Genomic DNA, 15,064 nt, shown 5'->3' on the forward strand with positions numbered 1-15,064 from the left:
ATAGTACCCTCTAAAAGGATTTAAGAAAATACCTATTATATCAAATACCTGAGTGTGTGTAGGTGGAATGTTTCTTCTGCCATAAATTCCCAGCAGAGAGTCCTTGGCTAAAGAAATATTGAATTTCAGATATATAGGATGGTGGATAGTAATCTGGAAACGCCAGAATAGGCCAGGCGGAATGGTCTGCATGACCTGTGCTCCAATGTCAACTTCTCCAGTGTCAATTGCTCGTCCCTTCTGAAACACTGGTTTAAAAAAAAGACAATCATACATACAATTAATCTTAATTGATAAAGGAATGCTCTTTAGCCTTTCAAGAACAAATGTATTAGAACAACTTAGACAGCTTTTTTATTTCTCCCTGCATCTTTCAAGGTATTGCTCATATTAAATATCTTCTAACAGGCCTTCTCTGACCAACCATTATGCCAATTACTCTCTGTAACTCCTGTTACATTTATTTTGTTTAGCATGATTACTTTTAAGTATTTACTGAACACTTATTCTCTTGATAGTTGCAGGAATTAGAATCAGAAGTAAGATGCAGCTGTAGGTCTCGAGTTTTGAAAATCACTGAATAAATGAGACAAATATGAAAGTAGCCACACTGTAAAGAAAAAAATGCTATGAATATTCAAAAGAATAAGACGTTTTGGTTTATATTTGTAATCCCCCTTTTTATGTTCTTTATTGCCTTTTATTTTCTTGTAGTAATTACTACACAACACATTGGATATTTTATGTATGTGTTACATATTGCCTATTTTTCTATCATATAAAATAAACATTTTGAGAACAAGAAGTAGAGCTGCACTGTTCATTTCTTATCCTCAGTATCTAGATAATTATGTGAATGTATGTAAAGATTTTACACACACACACACAGAAACACACGTGCATGAATTATCAATATATAATTATTTAATAAAATTGCAGATGAGTTATAAAATGGTGATTATGGGATGTAGCATTAAACATAAGCCTTAGAAGAAGCTTGCACTAAAACAGTGCTATGAAATTGTGATCTTAAGGCTGTGGGATATGCATATATAATGAAGAAGAGTTCTAAGTAGAGTCTAAAAGAAAGAATGACACATTGTTTATATTGTCTTTAGAACCAGTCAAAAGGATTTGATTAGTAAAGTTAACATTTAGAACAGTAAGAATATCTGAAAAAAAAACCACATGGAATCATATTAACTATTTATCAAAAGAAACCTATCATATATATAATTCTTTACATAAATATGCATATATAATTTAAATAAAATATTTATTTGAGTTAGCCATGCTCTTAACAAGTGGCAAAGATAATGTAACAGAGAACATTGCAGAAGAGGGTGCAGAGTGATTCTCAGAGGTAGAGGATTAGGGGGTTTTCTGTGAGATTGTGTCTCTTAGTAATAATAGAGGTTACACCATTAAAGTCTCACCAACTTGACTACCTAAACATGAGATTGGACAAGGTTGCCCAACAATAGACATGATATTGTAGATGGGAGAAAGTCCATGAGAGCTCAACTAACTACACACACACACACACACACACACACACACACACACACACACAATATAGGCAATTAAGGACTATTGAGAGTGAGAGAAATAGTCTTTTCCAGGAAAGAGAATACTAACTGGCTTTCCAATAACAAATGGTCAGCCCTGAAAATTTACAAGATTTTGTGGACCTACCAGCAGAGCACGCTTATCCTACCAGGGATCAAACCATTGAAGACAACTGATTCGGAAATGCATAACCTACACCAGAAGCCATGACCTGTTACTAACTCCTCAACTAAAGATGGAGGTTTTTGAGCCTCTTCCTCTCCACACTGAAAAGATTGGGTTGACTTTGTGCTGAGGATGGGCAGGCAACCACAGCCGCTGTGAGGTCATGAGTACTTAAGTTCTGCGTGTCCATAAGAACACCGTTTGATCACTGGAATCCCCAAACTTTGACTCTTACAATCTTTCTGCCCTATCTCCCCTGATATTCCCTGAGCTTTTTAAGGGAGAAACGTGATTCAGGTGGTTTCCTCATGGATGAGTATATCATAGACATTTGTTCTTTGTGTTTTGACCAGTTGTGAATTTCTGTGTTCACTATTGCCTACCGTGCAGAGATGAGCCTCTGATGAAGCCCGAGAGTCACATTTACACTAAACTTTAAGTGTTGGAGTACATATTTAGATGGAATTTTGTGATACTATGTCCCTTTAGTAAAATAATGCTAGTAGATTCACTGATGTGCCTATGAGCTCATCATCTTTGGCTCTTGGTCAGATTTATAATGCCAGTCATCTTTTTCCTGTTTGGGAATGGGCCTTAAGTAAAATCACAAAATAGTTGATTGCCCCTGCCAATTGAATTCTTGCCACTATTGTTCCCACTGGCATATATTGCTGGGCTTGTCACTATTCTGGCTCATAGGGTGATGGCTGGTAAGACATAATTTTTCTCTCCCAGTAGACTATATATCATCTTTTGGATGCATTGGAAACAATGAGGAAACTGCCAGGTCAGTACCTGTTTCATTTGTCCACATCTTATGAGCAAAGCTTATGGTGACTTTAGCAATAAGATTATACCATCATGTTCTGCTGGGTAACTACAATTGATGGTGATAGCCTTTATTGTTTTTTGGGGGGCTCCATGTTATCTCTGATCAACAACTAAAAGGGCAATATTCCTTATTATGGTCCGGAACTTTTATTTGACAACATGCATCTTTTGAAATGATCATTAATATCTCTATACAGTAACAGCAATTTAACAGTTTCACAATTAGCATTTGAATTTTTGATAGATGGAAGAGGTATAGTATAGCTCAGAAGTATAGTAATTGCCCATCATCCACGAGTTTTGGGCATACTAGATAGTCTAATCTTGAGGCAGGATGTAGGACAGAATTAGGAGACACAAACACAGCACAGGAAGTACAGATCGTTGATTCAGATGAAATGGCACAAACACTTGGATTTAGGTAAAGCACAAATAGCTTCTGTAGAAAAGGTACATTTCTACAGAAATGTGAAAAGTAATTTACTATAGGCAGAATGTAGGTGGAAGATAGAACAATTTAGAAGAATCCAAAGCAGAGCTTGTCAAATTTTAATGTAACTGAGTAGAGGAATCTTCAAACACAAGGATTGAAGGCATATGTTTGAAGTGGAACATTTTATAAGACTCCAAGTGGTGCTGATGTTGCATTGTTCACTCGTCAGTACCTGAGAAGTGATGGTAATAGTTGTGAAGGCAAAAGAGGAAACATTAAACTGACACCATAATTGTGAGTTTGAATCATTTGGATAGTACTAATAGCCAAATATATGAAACCCAGAAGTATCTGGTCTGTGAGAGGCAGATGTTTAGTTTGAACAAGCAGAACTTTACTTGGTGTGCTAGCTTAATATATCTTTCTATGGTATACTACGTCATGTGGTAGTGGGGGAGGAAAGTAATATAAAAGAAGAAAAGAGAATTGGTTTGCTTCCATTTTAAGCAGGGATTATTTATTCCCCTGGAGGTTTAAATTTGGCCTGATTTCATCCCATCTTTATCTTTTCATCCATCAACTCTGTCTCCATAACAAACAGTTTAAAAACACACATGGTCCCTGTCCTTTGTGTTCACCTGACATAAAATTAACAGCCCATTAAGAAACACACCTGCAGTGACTTTATTCAGAGGCCAATGCCTTGCAGCTTTTAACTCCCTAAAATACCTACATTATTGCTTTTTGTGTTAAGGCCAAGAGTAATAACTATTTTAAGAATGTTCGCTGTTAACTGTTAATAATAGATTTCAAATGCAATTTTGAACATAATTATGTATTACAGGACACATAATTTTGTGGAATTGACATTTCTAATAAAATACACCCTTTGAGATAATAAATGACCAATGGAGTCCTTTATTTTTCACTGAAAGTTACTTTTCTTCTATGTAAGTCAGAGCAATTTGGTTCCCAAAGGGTGGATTGTAAAATTAACTCTTAAGGGTTTAGAACCAATGCATATCTTCAATGGGCAGGAGATTAATAGACCATATTTATGTGGGCATTTTTGCTCTCAAATTAATATTCAGTTTATCCAACAGCTATCTTCATTATCAAAGAAAATTTTATCACTTCTTAAAATGCACCATTTCATCATGCAAACAATATTATAAATATAAAACAATTCAAAATGTTCTAGGGTCAAGCAGTACAATTTAGGGGCGCCATGAATAGTCTTTAATTAATGCACTCATTTTTAAATCTCTGCACAAAACTGGTTGAGGGACATTAACCTTTATATGGAAACCTTACTTAATATTACAACTTCTTTTTCTGCACTGTATAGCATCAGTCATTACATAATAATGCTACTTTAATGTTATTTATTAAATCCAAAGAGGACCGCAAAGTTCTACTGTCAGAGTTTCCTGGTTGTTATCATTTCTGTACATCTAGAGTACCTATGCATCAATAATTTATGAAAGCAATTTTACAAGATGATGGTCTCCTCTTTTACAAGGTTTAAGTTCAGATAAGGTGAGTAGAGATAAAGATACATAAATAAACATGTAGACCATATTTAAATAAAAGAAATTAACCTAGTGCTATTAGAGAAGAGAAATTCTCATAATTTACAGATGAGAAAATTTACAGCCTCTACCCTCATGCAGCCTCAATCATCAGAAAAAGAAGTAGCTTCCTGTTGGCAATATACACTGTTAAATAACCTCCATTTTATTATCTTTCAAACTTAGGTATGAATTGCAGTCCAGTGATTACAAGGTAATTTATTCTTTTGTTATTTTTAATGGTGTAACTCAAAAGATTGGGAAACAACAGAAAAAATGCAAGAAAGCAACACAAACTATGTGGGTTTTTTTTGTGAAACATGCATTTGATTGTTGTAGTAAATATTAGAATGATGGATTGCTTATCTCCTTATCTGCCCCGCCCCCCCGCCCCTGCAGTCTCATTCCTCAGATGCTGCTCTAGTTTGGAGCCGAACATATGGACTCTGGCACTTGGTCCACGAGCTACACTTTCCACAAGATTCCCTTCCTAGGCCCTGGTGCTTCTATCCCGTGGAATTACTGTCTCAGACTTTTCTTTCCTCCACTACCTGTCACATCATTCCATAGCCCAATTGCTTTTCATACAGGTTTATATATCAAACTCTCAATCATAAACCCTCCATACCATAAGATTACATCAAATGGACAAAGGTACAAACTGTCATTCTATATGAGATAAGACATATAGAATCCCTTAAAATGTTCCTATCTACTCATTGCCAATTATGGACACCAGGATCTAGGTCTGCTTTCTCTGGCTCCATCTTGATTTCCTCCCCTAATCTCTTTTACTCTTTTGTTTTTCTACCTTTTCCCTGCCTACCACTCCACTGTCTAATCATTTTATGTCGACTTAACATAAATCTGCACTTGATTAATAAAGGCAAATGAAATAGCACCGAACAAGTGTTACACTGATTAAATACAAATTTCCAGAAAGAGAAGGATAAGCTATGCTCTTGTATTGTTCGTGTTTTAATGATCATTTAATCGCATTTTCCCCCTGAAGCACATCAAAAGGCTCAAGAAGAGCATGCTCTTTAGTAACAGAATGCTTTTTTCTTGTACACATGGGGAATGAAATGCATAGAGTCATGAATTATATCCTACTGTGAAGAACTGTAGTTATCACAGTCTTACAAATATCCATCAATTTAGTTTGAGCTAAACACTCTCTTTATAGGTTGTAACACAGACATCAACTGCTGAGTTTGAAACAAAGGCAAAGGAGCTATGTTGAAGGATGGCACACTAAGTGAAAATAGCTTTGTTCAACAAGGAACAGCCAAGCTGCCTTGAGGGCAAGAAAATAGGGTATGAAAATTAGGATGGATATGGTTTTCAGTGACTGTGTCTCTTAAACCAAGGTTTTAAATATCTAGACATATACTTGAACACTATCAATGTGATTATTATGAAAATTGTTTTCAAAATGCAGGGTAATAACTATATTCTGGACATATACATGTATTTTTCTTACCTAATATACTATGATAGATCTTAATGCTATGGCGGTTCAATATATGAAAATCAAAACTCAATTGGATGTTGGCAAGATCAGATGTGTTTATTATAAAGAACCTTCACACAAAACTGGTTAGATTTAAAGGTACTGTATTTGTATTAGCAGAAACATAAACATGTCATAAAGGCATTTAAGAGTTACCTGAAAAGTATCTAAGCATTGTATTCCAATGCATAAAACCATGCATTAAGAATATATTTATTCTTTATTTTATCCTATTGCATATTCAACATTTTGAAAGGATATATTTTTTCAGATTTTATGCAAAATGCTTTAAGTTCCATATTTAAGGTATTTTGAATATGATATCACTTTCACATTAATAAGTCTTTGAAAATTTTAGAATATTAGTTCTTAGAGAAAATAGAGATGTAAAATGCATCTTTTTTCCCCACAATCTAAAACTATAAAGACATTAAGTGGAATAAGCAAAATGTACCCTTTCTATCAGTGTAGCTTTGTCTAAATTTTCTTATATGACCTGTTGAAATAGAATATTATGAAGTAATTTTATGTGTGTTTTTAATCTGGACACAGATCCTAGGGACCTACACATTCAAGGAAATCACTCTAACACTGAGTTCCATTCCACATGTAACTATTATTTCATCAAAAGAGAATGTCTATATTTTCTATTAAACATATTGTATATGCATTATCGATTTTCAGAAAAGGTAGGAGAAAGAAGTAGAGAAATGAACCCCAGACATAGTAAGCATTTTCAAAAGTGAATTAAAAATCCAAATTGTTAGCCCTGAAAACACACATAGTAATATTAAACAAATTGAGAAATTTATATTTGAATATATATGTTTATACATGTAGATATATATACGTAATAACAATTAATGGAAAAAGAGGCCAAAGAAGGGAATATGGGAGGGTTTGGAGAGAGGAAATGAAAGGAGAAAATGTTGTAGTATTGTCTCAAAAATAAAGTAAATAGTAATGAGTAAATTTGTTGCTAATAATTGCATACATTAACCTTTAATTCCGAGGTTTGAAGTAAGAAGTCCTTAAATCTGTATAAACACGTAGACAGTTGAGAAATCAAAAAGAATACTATATGCTTTTAAATAAAACTCCTTTGTCTTTACAATGTTGATAATATTGAAAATATGGGTTTAAAACCCATAAATTAAACTTGCACTTTGCAAATATATCACTGTACATGTATAAAAGATTAAGTTCATAAATAAAAATTCTTTATAACCTATCAGAATAGCTTATATTATAAAATATAGAATTTTTCTTTATATATGTATATGATCTATGTTAAAATGCTGTTGCTAAAAGTTTGTATTTTAGTTCAAGGACTTAGTTGGAATGGTATTTTGATTATAAGTTTGTTGACAATGCATGAAATGAAACATGATTCTTTTAAAATAGTTTCTTATCTTTTTTCCTTTATAATTGGATATATTTTATTTACATATCAAATCTTATCCCCTTTCCCAGTTTCCCCTCCATAAACCCCCTATCCCCTCCCCCTGCTTCTATGAGGGTGCTCCCCTACTCACCCACCACCCACTCCTTCCTGCCTTCCCAACCTGACATTCCCTTATACTGGAGCATTGAGCCTTGGCAGGAACAGAGGCTTCCCCTCCCTTTGATTCCCAACAAAGCTATCCTCTGCTACATATGCAGCTGGAGCCATGCATCCATTCATGTGTACTCTTTCAATAGTGGTTTAGTCCCTGGGAGCTCTGGTTGGTTGGAATTGTTGTTCTTATGGGGTTGAAAACCCCTTCAGCTCCTTCATTCCTTTCTCTAACTTCTCCCCTGGGGACCACGTTCTGTTAGTGGCCTCATGCCAGTGTCCTTTGCCTTACAGAAGCTTTGCAATTTTATGAGTTCCCATTTGTCATTTCTTTTTTTTTTTCAATGAGTTTTTTTTTTAATCAATTTTTTATTGGGATCCTAGAGCATAAGCTATTGCTGTTCTGTTCAGAAAATTTTCCCCAGTGCCCATGCGTTTGAGGCTCTTTTCCCACTTTCTCTTCTATTAGTATGAATATATCTGATTTTATGTGGAGGTCCTTGATCCACTTGGACTTGAGCTTTGTATGGCGTGATAAGAATATCCATTATAGAGAGCAGGGCCTGGCCCAACCACCAGCCGGAAAGGCGGCTCGTACAGGCTGAGCTACTGTGACCTGGAACAGATCTTAGGAACTTCTGTTCCCACCCAGAAAAGTCTTCAGGACGCAGAGCAGAGCCTGGCCCAACCACCAGCCGGAAAGGCGGCTCGTACAGGCTGAGCAACTGGTGAGTGGGAGACCTAGGCTGCGGGGGAGCAGAGGGATCTCTGCGGAGTGCACACGGAAAGGGCACCCCCTGCCCTGACCTGGCCTGTCCTCCCCGATCCAGTGACCGGGAACAGATCTTAGGAACTTCTGTTCCCACCCGGAGACGACTTCAGGACACAGAGCAGGGCCTGGCCCAACAGCCAGCCAGAAAGGTGGCTCGGAGAGGCTGAGCATCTGTGACCAGGAACAGATCTTAGGAATGTCTGTTCCCACCCGGAGGCGACTTCAGGACGCAGAGCAGAGCCTGTCTCAGCTGCCACCCGGAACCTGGGCTGCTGGGGAGTAGAGAGATCTCTGAGGAGTGCACACGGAAAGTGTACCAGGGACACAGACCAGATACAAGGGAAAGGCAAGAACATATCACTGACAACAAAATGGCAAGAGGAAAGAGAAAGAGTATATCCCAAGGAAACCAAGACAATCTAGCAACACCAGAACCCAGCTCTCCGATAGTAGCAAACATAGGAATTCTAAACACTCCAGAGAAAGAAGACACAGACCTGAAAACATGCCTCAAGACGCTGATAGAGTTACTTAAACAAGAAAGGGAGGAAAAGAAAAAAGATTCAGAAGCTTTTAAAGAAGAAACAAGAAAAACACTCAAAGAACTCAAAGAACGAGACGAAAACAGAACCAAAGAAATAAAGGAATGGAAGAGGGAAATTAAAACAGAAATTGACACAATAAAGAAAGCGCTAAAAGAGATAACCCTAGAGTCAGAACACCAAAAAAAGAAATCAGGAGTCACAGAAGCAAGCATTTCCAACAGATTACAAGAGATCGAGGAGAGAATCTCGGGGGCAGAAGACAACATTGCAAACATAGACAAAACAGCCAGAGAAGATGCAAAAAACAAAAAGCTCCTAACCCAAAATGTCCAGGAAATACAAGACACAATGAGAAGACCGAACCTAAGGATAATAGGAATAGAAGAGGGAGAAGAGTATCAACTAAGAGGCACAGTAAATATCTTCAACAAAATCATAGAAGAAAACTTCCCTACCCTCAAGAATGAGATGACCACGAGCATAAAAGAAGCCTTCAGAACTCCAAATAGGTTGGACCGAAAAAGAAATACCTCCCGACACATAATAGTAAAAACATCAAGTGCCCAAAGTAAAGAAAGAATACTAAAAGCAGTAAGGGAAAAAGGTCAGGTAACATATAAAGGCAGACCAATCAGACTCACACCCGATTTCTCAACAGAGACTATGAAAGCTAGAAGAGCCTGGACAGACATCATGCACTCCTTAAGAGAGCACAAGTGCCAGCCCAAGCTGCTATACCCAGCAAAACTATCAATCACCATCGATGGAGAGACAAAGATATTTCAAGACAAATCAAAATTCACACAATATCTGACCACAAACCCAGCACTACAACGAATTATAGGTGGAAAACCCAATACAAGGAGGGAAAATACAGCCTAGTAAAAACAAGAAAACTCCTAAACAAGAAATCTAAAGAAAAAGACACAGACACAACTCAACCCAAAAAAGCAAAAATGGCAGGAAACAGAAACAATTATTCCTTGATATCTATTAACATAAATGGTCTCATGTCTCTTTATTGGGGAGTTGAGACCATTTATGTTAAGAGACATAGACTATCAGACTGGATGCATAAACAAAATCCAGCCTTTTGCTGCATACAGGAAACTCATCTCAGAGACAGAGACAAACACTATCTCAGAGTAAAAGGGTGGGAAAAAAACTTCCAAGCAAACAGCTCCAAGAAGCAAGCTGGAGTGGCTATTCTAATATCGAATAAAGTAAACTTCCAACCAAAAGTTATCAAAAAAGATAAAGAAGGACACTTTTTACTCATTACCGGGGAAATATGTCAGGAGGAACTCTCAATCCTTAACATATATGCTCCAAATAAAAAATCACCCACATTCATAAAAGAAACTCTACTAAAGCTCAAAAAATACATTTCACCCCACACAATAATAGTGGGAGACTTTAACACCCCACTCTCACCAATGGACAGATCAGGGAAAGAGAAACTGAACAAGGACACTGCAAAACTAGCAGAGACTTTGAACCAACTAGAATTAATAGATATATACAGAACATACTATCCTAAAGTAAAAGAATACACCTTCTTCTCACCACCCCATGGCACCTTCTCGAAAATTGACCACATAATTGGACACAGAACGAGCCTTCATCGATATAAGAAGATTGAAATACTCCCATGCATCCTCTCAGATCACCATGGTCTACAGCTGGTCTTTAACAACAACAAAGACAACAAAATGCCCACATACACATGGAAACTAAACAACACTCTGTTAAAGGATAGCAGGGTCAAAGAAGAAATAAAGAAAGAAATTAAGAATTTTCTAGAATTCAACGAAAACGAAAACACAACATACCCAAACCTATGGGATGCAATGAAAGCAGTATTGAGAGGAAAACTCATTGCGCTAAGTGCTTCCAAGAAGAAACTGGAGAGAGCTCACATCAGCAACCTGACAGCACAGCTAAAAGCACTAGAACAAAAGGAAGCAGGTATACCCAAAAAGAGTAGACGGCAAGAAATAATCAAAATTAGGGCAGAAATAGACCAAAGAGAAACAAAAAAAAAAAAAAAACCATTGAAAAAATCAACAAAACAAAGAGTTGGTTCTTTGAGAAAATCAACAAGATTGATTAAACCCCTCGCCAGACTAACTAAAGGGCAAAGAGAGAGTATCCAAATTAACAAAATCAGAAAGGAAAGTGGTGACATAACAACTGAAACTAAGGAAATTCAAGAAATCATCAGATCCTACTACAAAAACTTATACTCCACAAAATTGGAAAATCTGGAGGAAATGGACGAATTCCTAGACAGATACAAGGTCCCAAAGTTTAACCAGGACCAAGTAAACCATCTAAATAACCCTATAACACCTAAAGAATTAGAAGAAGTCATCAAAAGCCTCCCAACCAAAAAAAGCCCAGGTCCAGACGGGTTCAGTGCAGAATTTTATCAGACATTTATTGGGGATATAACACCAATATTCGCCAAGCTATTCCAAAAGATAGAATCAGATGGAATATTACCCAACTCATTTTTTGAGGCTACAATAACCCTCGTACCTAAGCCACACAAAGACCCTACAAGGAAAGAGAACTTCAGACCAGTCTCACTTATGAACATTGATGCAAAAATACTCAACAAAATCCTTGCAAACCGAATCCAAGAACACATCAAAACCATCATTCATCATGACCAAGTAGGCTTCATCCCTGGGATGCAGGGATGGTTTAACATAAGGAAATCCATCAATGTAATCCACCATATAAACAAACTTAAAGACCAAAATCACATGGTCATCTCACTAGACGCTGAGAAAGCATTCGACAAAATCCAACACCCCTTCATGTTAAAAGTCCTGGAAAGAACAGGAATCCAAGGCCCATATTTAAACATAATAAAAGCAATATACAGCAAACCAACAGCCAACATCAAACTTAATGGCGAGAAACTTGAAGCAATCCCACTAAAATCAGGGACTCGACAAGGCTGCCCACTCTCTCCCTACCTATTGAACATAGTACTGGAAGTCCTGGCTGGAGCAATTAGACAGCAAAAGGAGATCAAGGGGATACAAATCGGAAAGGAAGAGATAAAAACATCACTCTTTGCCGATGACATGATAGTGTACTTGAGTGACCCCAAAAATTCCACCAGAGAACTCCTACAGCTGATAAACAAGTTCAGCAAAGTGGCCGGATACAAAATTAACTCAAACAAATCAGTAGCCTTCCTATACTCAAAGGACAAACATGTGGAGAAAGAAATTAGGGAAAAGGTACCCTTCACAATAGTTACAAAAACTATGAAATACCTTGGTGTGACTCTTAACTAAGGAAGTAAAGGACCTGTATGACAAGAACTTCAAACCTCTGAAGAAAGAAATTGAGGAGGATCTCAGACAATGGAAAGATCTCCCATGCTCATGGATTGGAAAGATCAACATCTTAAAAATGGCCATCCTACCAAAAGCAATCTACAGATTCAATGCAATCCCCATCAAAATTCCAACCCAGTTCTTCATGGAATTGGAAAGATCAATGTGCAATTTCATATGGAATAACAAAAGACCTAGAATACCGAAATCCATCCTGAACAACAAAAAAACATCTGCGGGAATCACTATCCCTGACCTCAAGCTATATTACAAGGCAATTGTGCTGAAAACTGCATGGTACTGGTACAGAAATAGGCAAGTGGATCAATGGAATAGAATAGAAGATCCAGAAATGAGCCCTCATGTATATGGTCACCTGATTTTTGACAAAGGAGCAGTAAACATTCAATGGAAAAAGGACAGCCTATTCAACAAATGGTGCTGGTCCAACTGGCACTCAACATGCAAAAGAATGAAAATAGACCCTTTGTTATCTCCTTGTACAAAGCTCAAGTGTAAGTGGATTAAAGATCTCCACATTAAACCAGATACACTGGAACTATTAGATGAGAAAGTAGGGAAAACCTTAGAACACATAGGCACAGGAGAAAATTTCCTGAACAAAACACCAATGGCTCAAGCTCTAAGGTCAAAGATTAACAAATGGGACTTAATGAGATTGCAAAGTTTCTGTAAGGCTAAGGACATCCTCAAGAAAACAAAACGGCAACCAACAGAATGGGAAAAGATCTTTACCAACACCACATCAGATAGAGGCCTAATATCTAAGGTGTACAAGGAACTCAAAAAGCTAGACACCAGAGAATCAAATAACCCTATTAAAAAATGGGATACAGAGCTAAACAAATCTTTTTCAGTTGAGGAACACCGAATGGCCGAAAAACATCTGAGGAAGTGCTCTACATCCTTAGCCATCAGAGAAATGCAAATCAAAACAACCCTAAGATTCCACCTCACACCAGTCCGATTGGCCAAGATCCAAAACTCAGATGACAGCAGATGCTGGCGAGGCTGCGGAGAAATAGGAACACTTCCCCACTGTTGGTGGGGTTGCAAGCTAATACAACCACTCTGGAAATCTGTCTGGCGATACCTCAGAAAATTGGATATAGTACTACCTGAAGACCCAGCTATTCCACTTCTGGGCATATACCCCAGAGACACTTTAATACACAACAAAGATATATGCACCACAATGTTCATAGCGGCTCTATTTATAATAGCCAGAAGCTGGAAGGAACCCAGATGTCCTTCAGAAGACGAATGGATACAAAAATTGTGGTACATATACACAATGGAATACTACTCAGCCACCAGAAACAATGACTTAACCAAATTCTTAAGAAAATGGCTGCATCTAGAGAAGATCATCCTGAGTGAGATAACCCAGTCACAAAAGAACAGACATAATATGCAGTCACTGATAGTGGGATGCTAACCCCAGAGGCTTGCACTCCCCCAGAAACAACTCACAGACTGTATGAAGTCCAAGAAATAAAGAAAACAAAAACTATACATATATTCACAAAACAAGAAGACTTTGACTATTTCCATATTGCGTTTTGTTTTGCATGTACTTTACGCTTATTGCAATTAGTACGTTTTCAATGCATACTGTCAAGCCCTTGAAAAAAATCAAGTACTGACTAAAAAACATATTCACATGGTTTTATGTAAAATTTATTTTAATGTCTGAAAAAACAGTACTGACAAAAATGTATAATTTTAAGCAAAAAATGTTTAAAATCTTTAAAAAAAATAATAAGCTGTTAGTCTTTTGTGTAGATGGAAATATCTCAAGAAACACTTCTTGTTATGATTAATAATTTGAATCTTATTTGTAACAGATAAGAGACCAATGTATTTTCCATGTATTTTCATGTTAAAATAAATAAATCTTGTTTTGAAGACAAAAAAAAAAAAAAAAAAAAAAAAAAAGAATATCCATTATATACAAAGTACTCAAGAAGTTAGTTTCCAGAGAATCAAATAACCCTATTAAAATGGAAGACAGAGCTAAACAAAGAACTCTCAATTGAGGAATATTAAATGACTGAGAAATACCTAAAAAAAAATGTTCAACATCCCTAGTCATCAGGGAAATGCAAATAAAAACAACCCTGAGATTCCAACTCACACCAGTCAAAATGGCTAAGATCAAAACCTCATGACGGCAGATGCTGGCGAGGATGTGGAGAAAGAGGAACACTTCTCCACTGTTGGTGGGGTTGTACACTGGTACAACCACTCTGGAAATCAGTCTGGTGGTTCCTCAGAAAAATGGATATAGTACTACCTGAAGACCCAGCTACACCACTCCTGGGCATATACCCACGAGATGCTCAACATATAATAAGTTTTCTTATATTTTATGTTGGTTTTATAAATATATTTTGTGTTGGTTTTATAGTGCTGGGATATTATATACAAGTTATTGGAGGAAAAAAATAATAAACCATCTTGTTCAGCTTTGAATCCTGCAATAATGTTAAAACAATGACTGGCCTCGCTATATAACCTCGCTGGTAACGGTAGCATGGACATTATGGGAGTAAGCAACTGCTTTCTGGCTTGATGTAAAGTTCCCACTACAAAGGATGAAAATCTTGCTTTATATCCTTAATTAGTTGCCAAACCAACAGATGGCTAGGTCCTAGAAGAAGAGCCAGTTACTATTATTTTCTAAACAGATATAGTAATAAATGACCCCCTAAGTTCTTATATTTATGCCCA

The 15,064-nt window shown here is 36.8% G+C and overlaps 1 protein-coding gene across 3 annotated transcripts in view; it reads right to left on the reverse strand.

The window, feature by feature from the left end:
• TENM1 (teneurin transmembrane protein 1) overlaps window positions 1-15,064 on the reverse strand; it is a gene marked incomplete at both ends in the record, with an annotated part of 585,996 nt that overhangs the window by 267,769 nt on the left and 303,163 nt on the right. For all 3 annotated transcript variants that reach the window (XM_080911093.1, XM_080911094.1, XM_080911092.1), the window contains one exon: window positions 49-248. In XM_080911093.1, coding sequence (XP_080767219.1) covers window positions 49-248 — 200 coding nt within the window. The remainder of the gene's footprint in view (window positions 1-48; window positions 249-15,064) is intronic.

This window comes from Micromys minutus (genome assembly GCF_963924665.1).
Source record: "Micromys minutus genome assembly, chromosome: X".
NCBI lineage: Eukaryota > Metazoa > Chordata > Mammalia > Rodentia > Muridae > Micromys > Micromys minutus.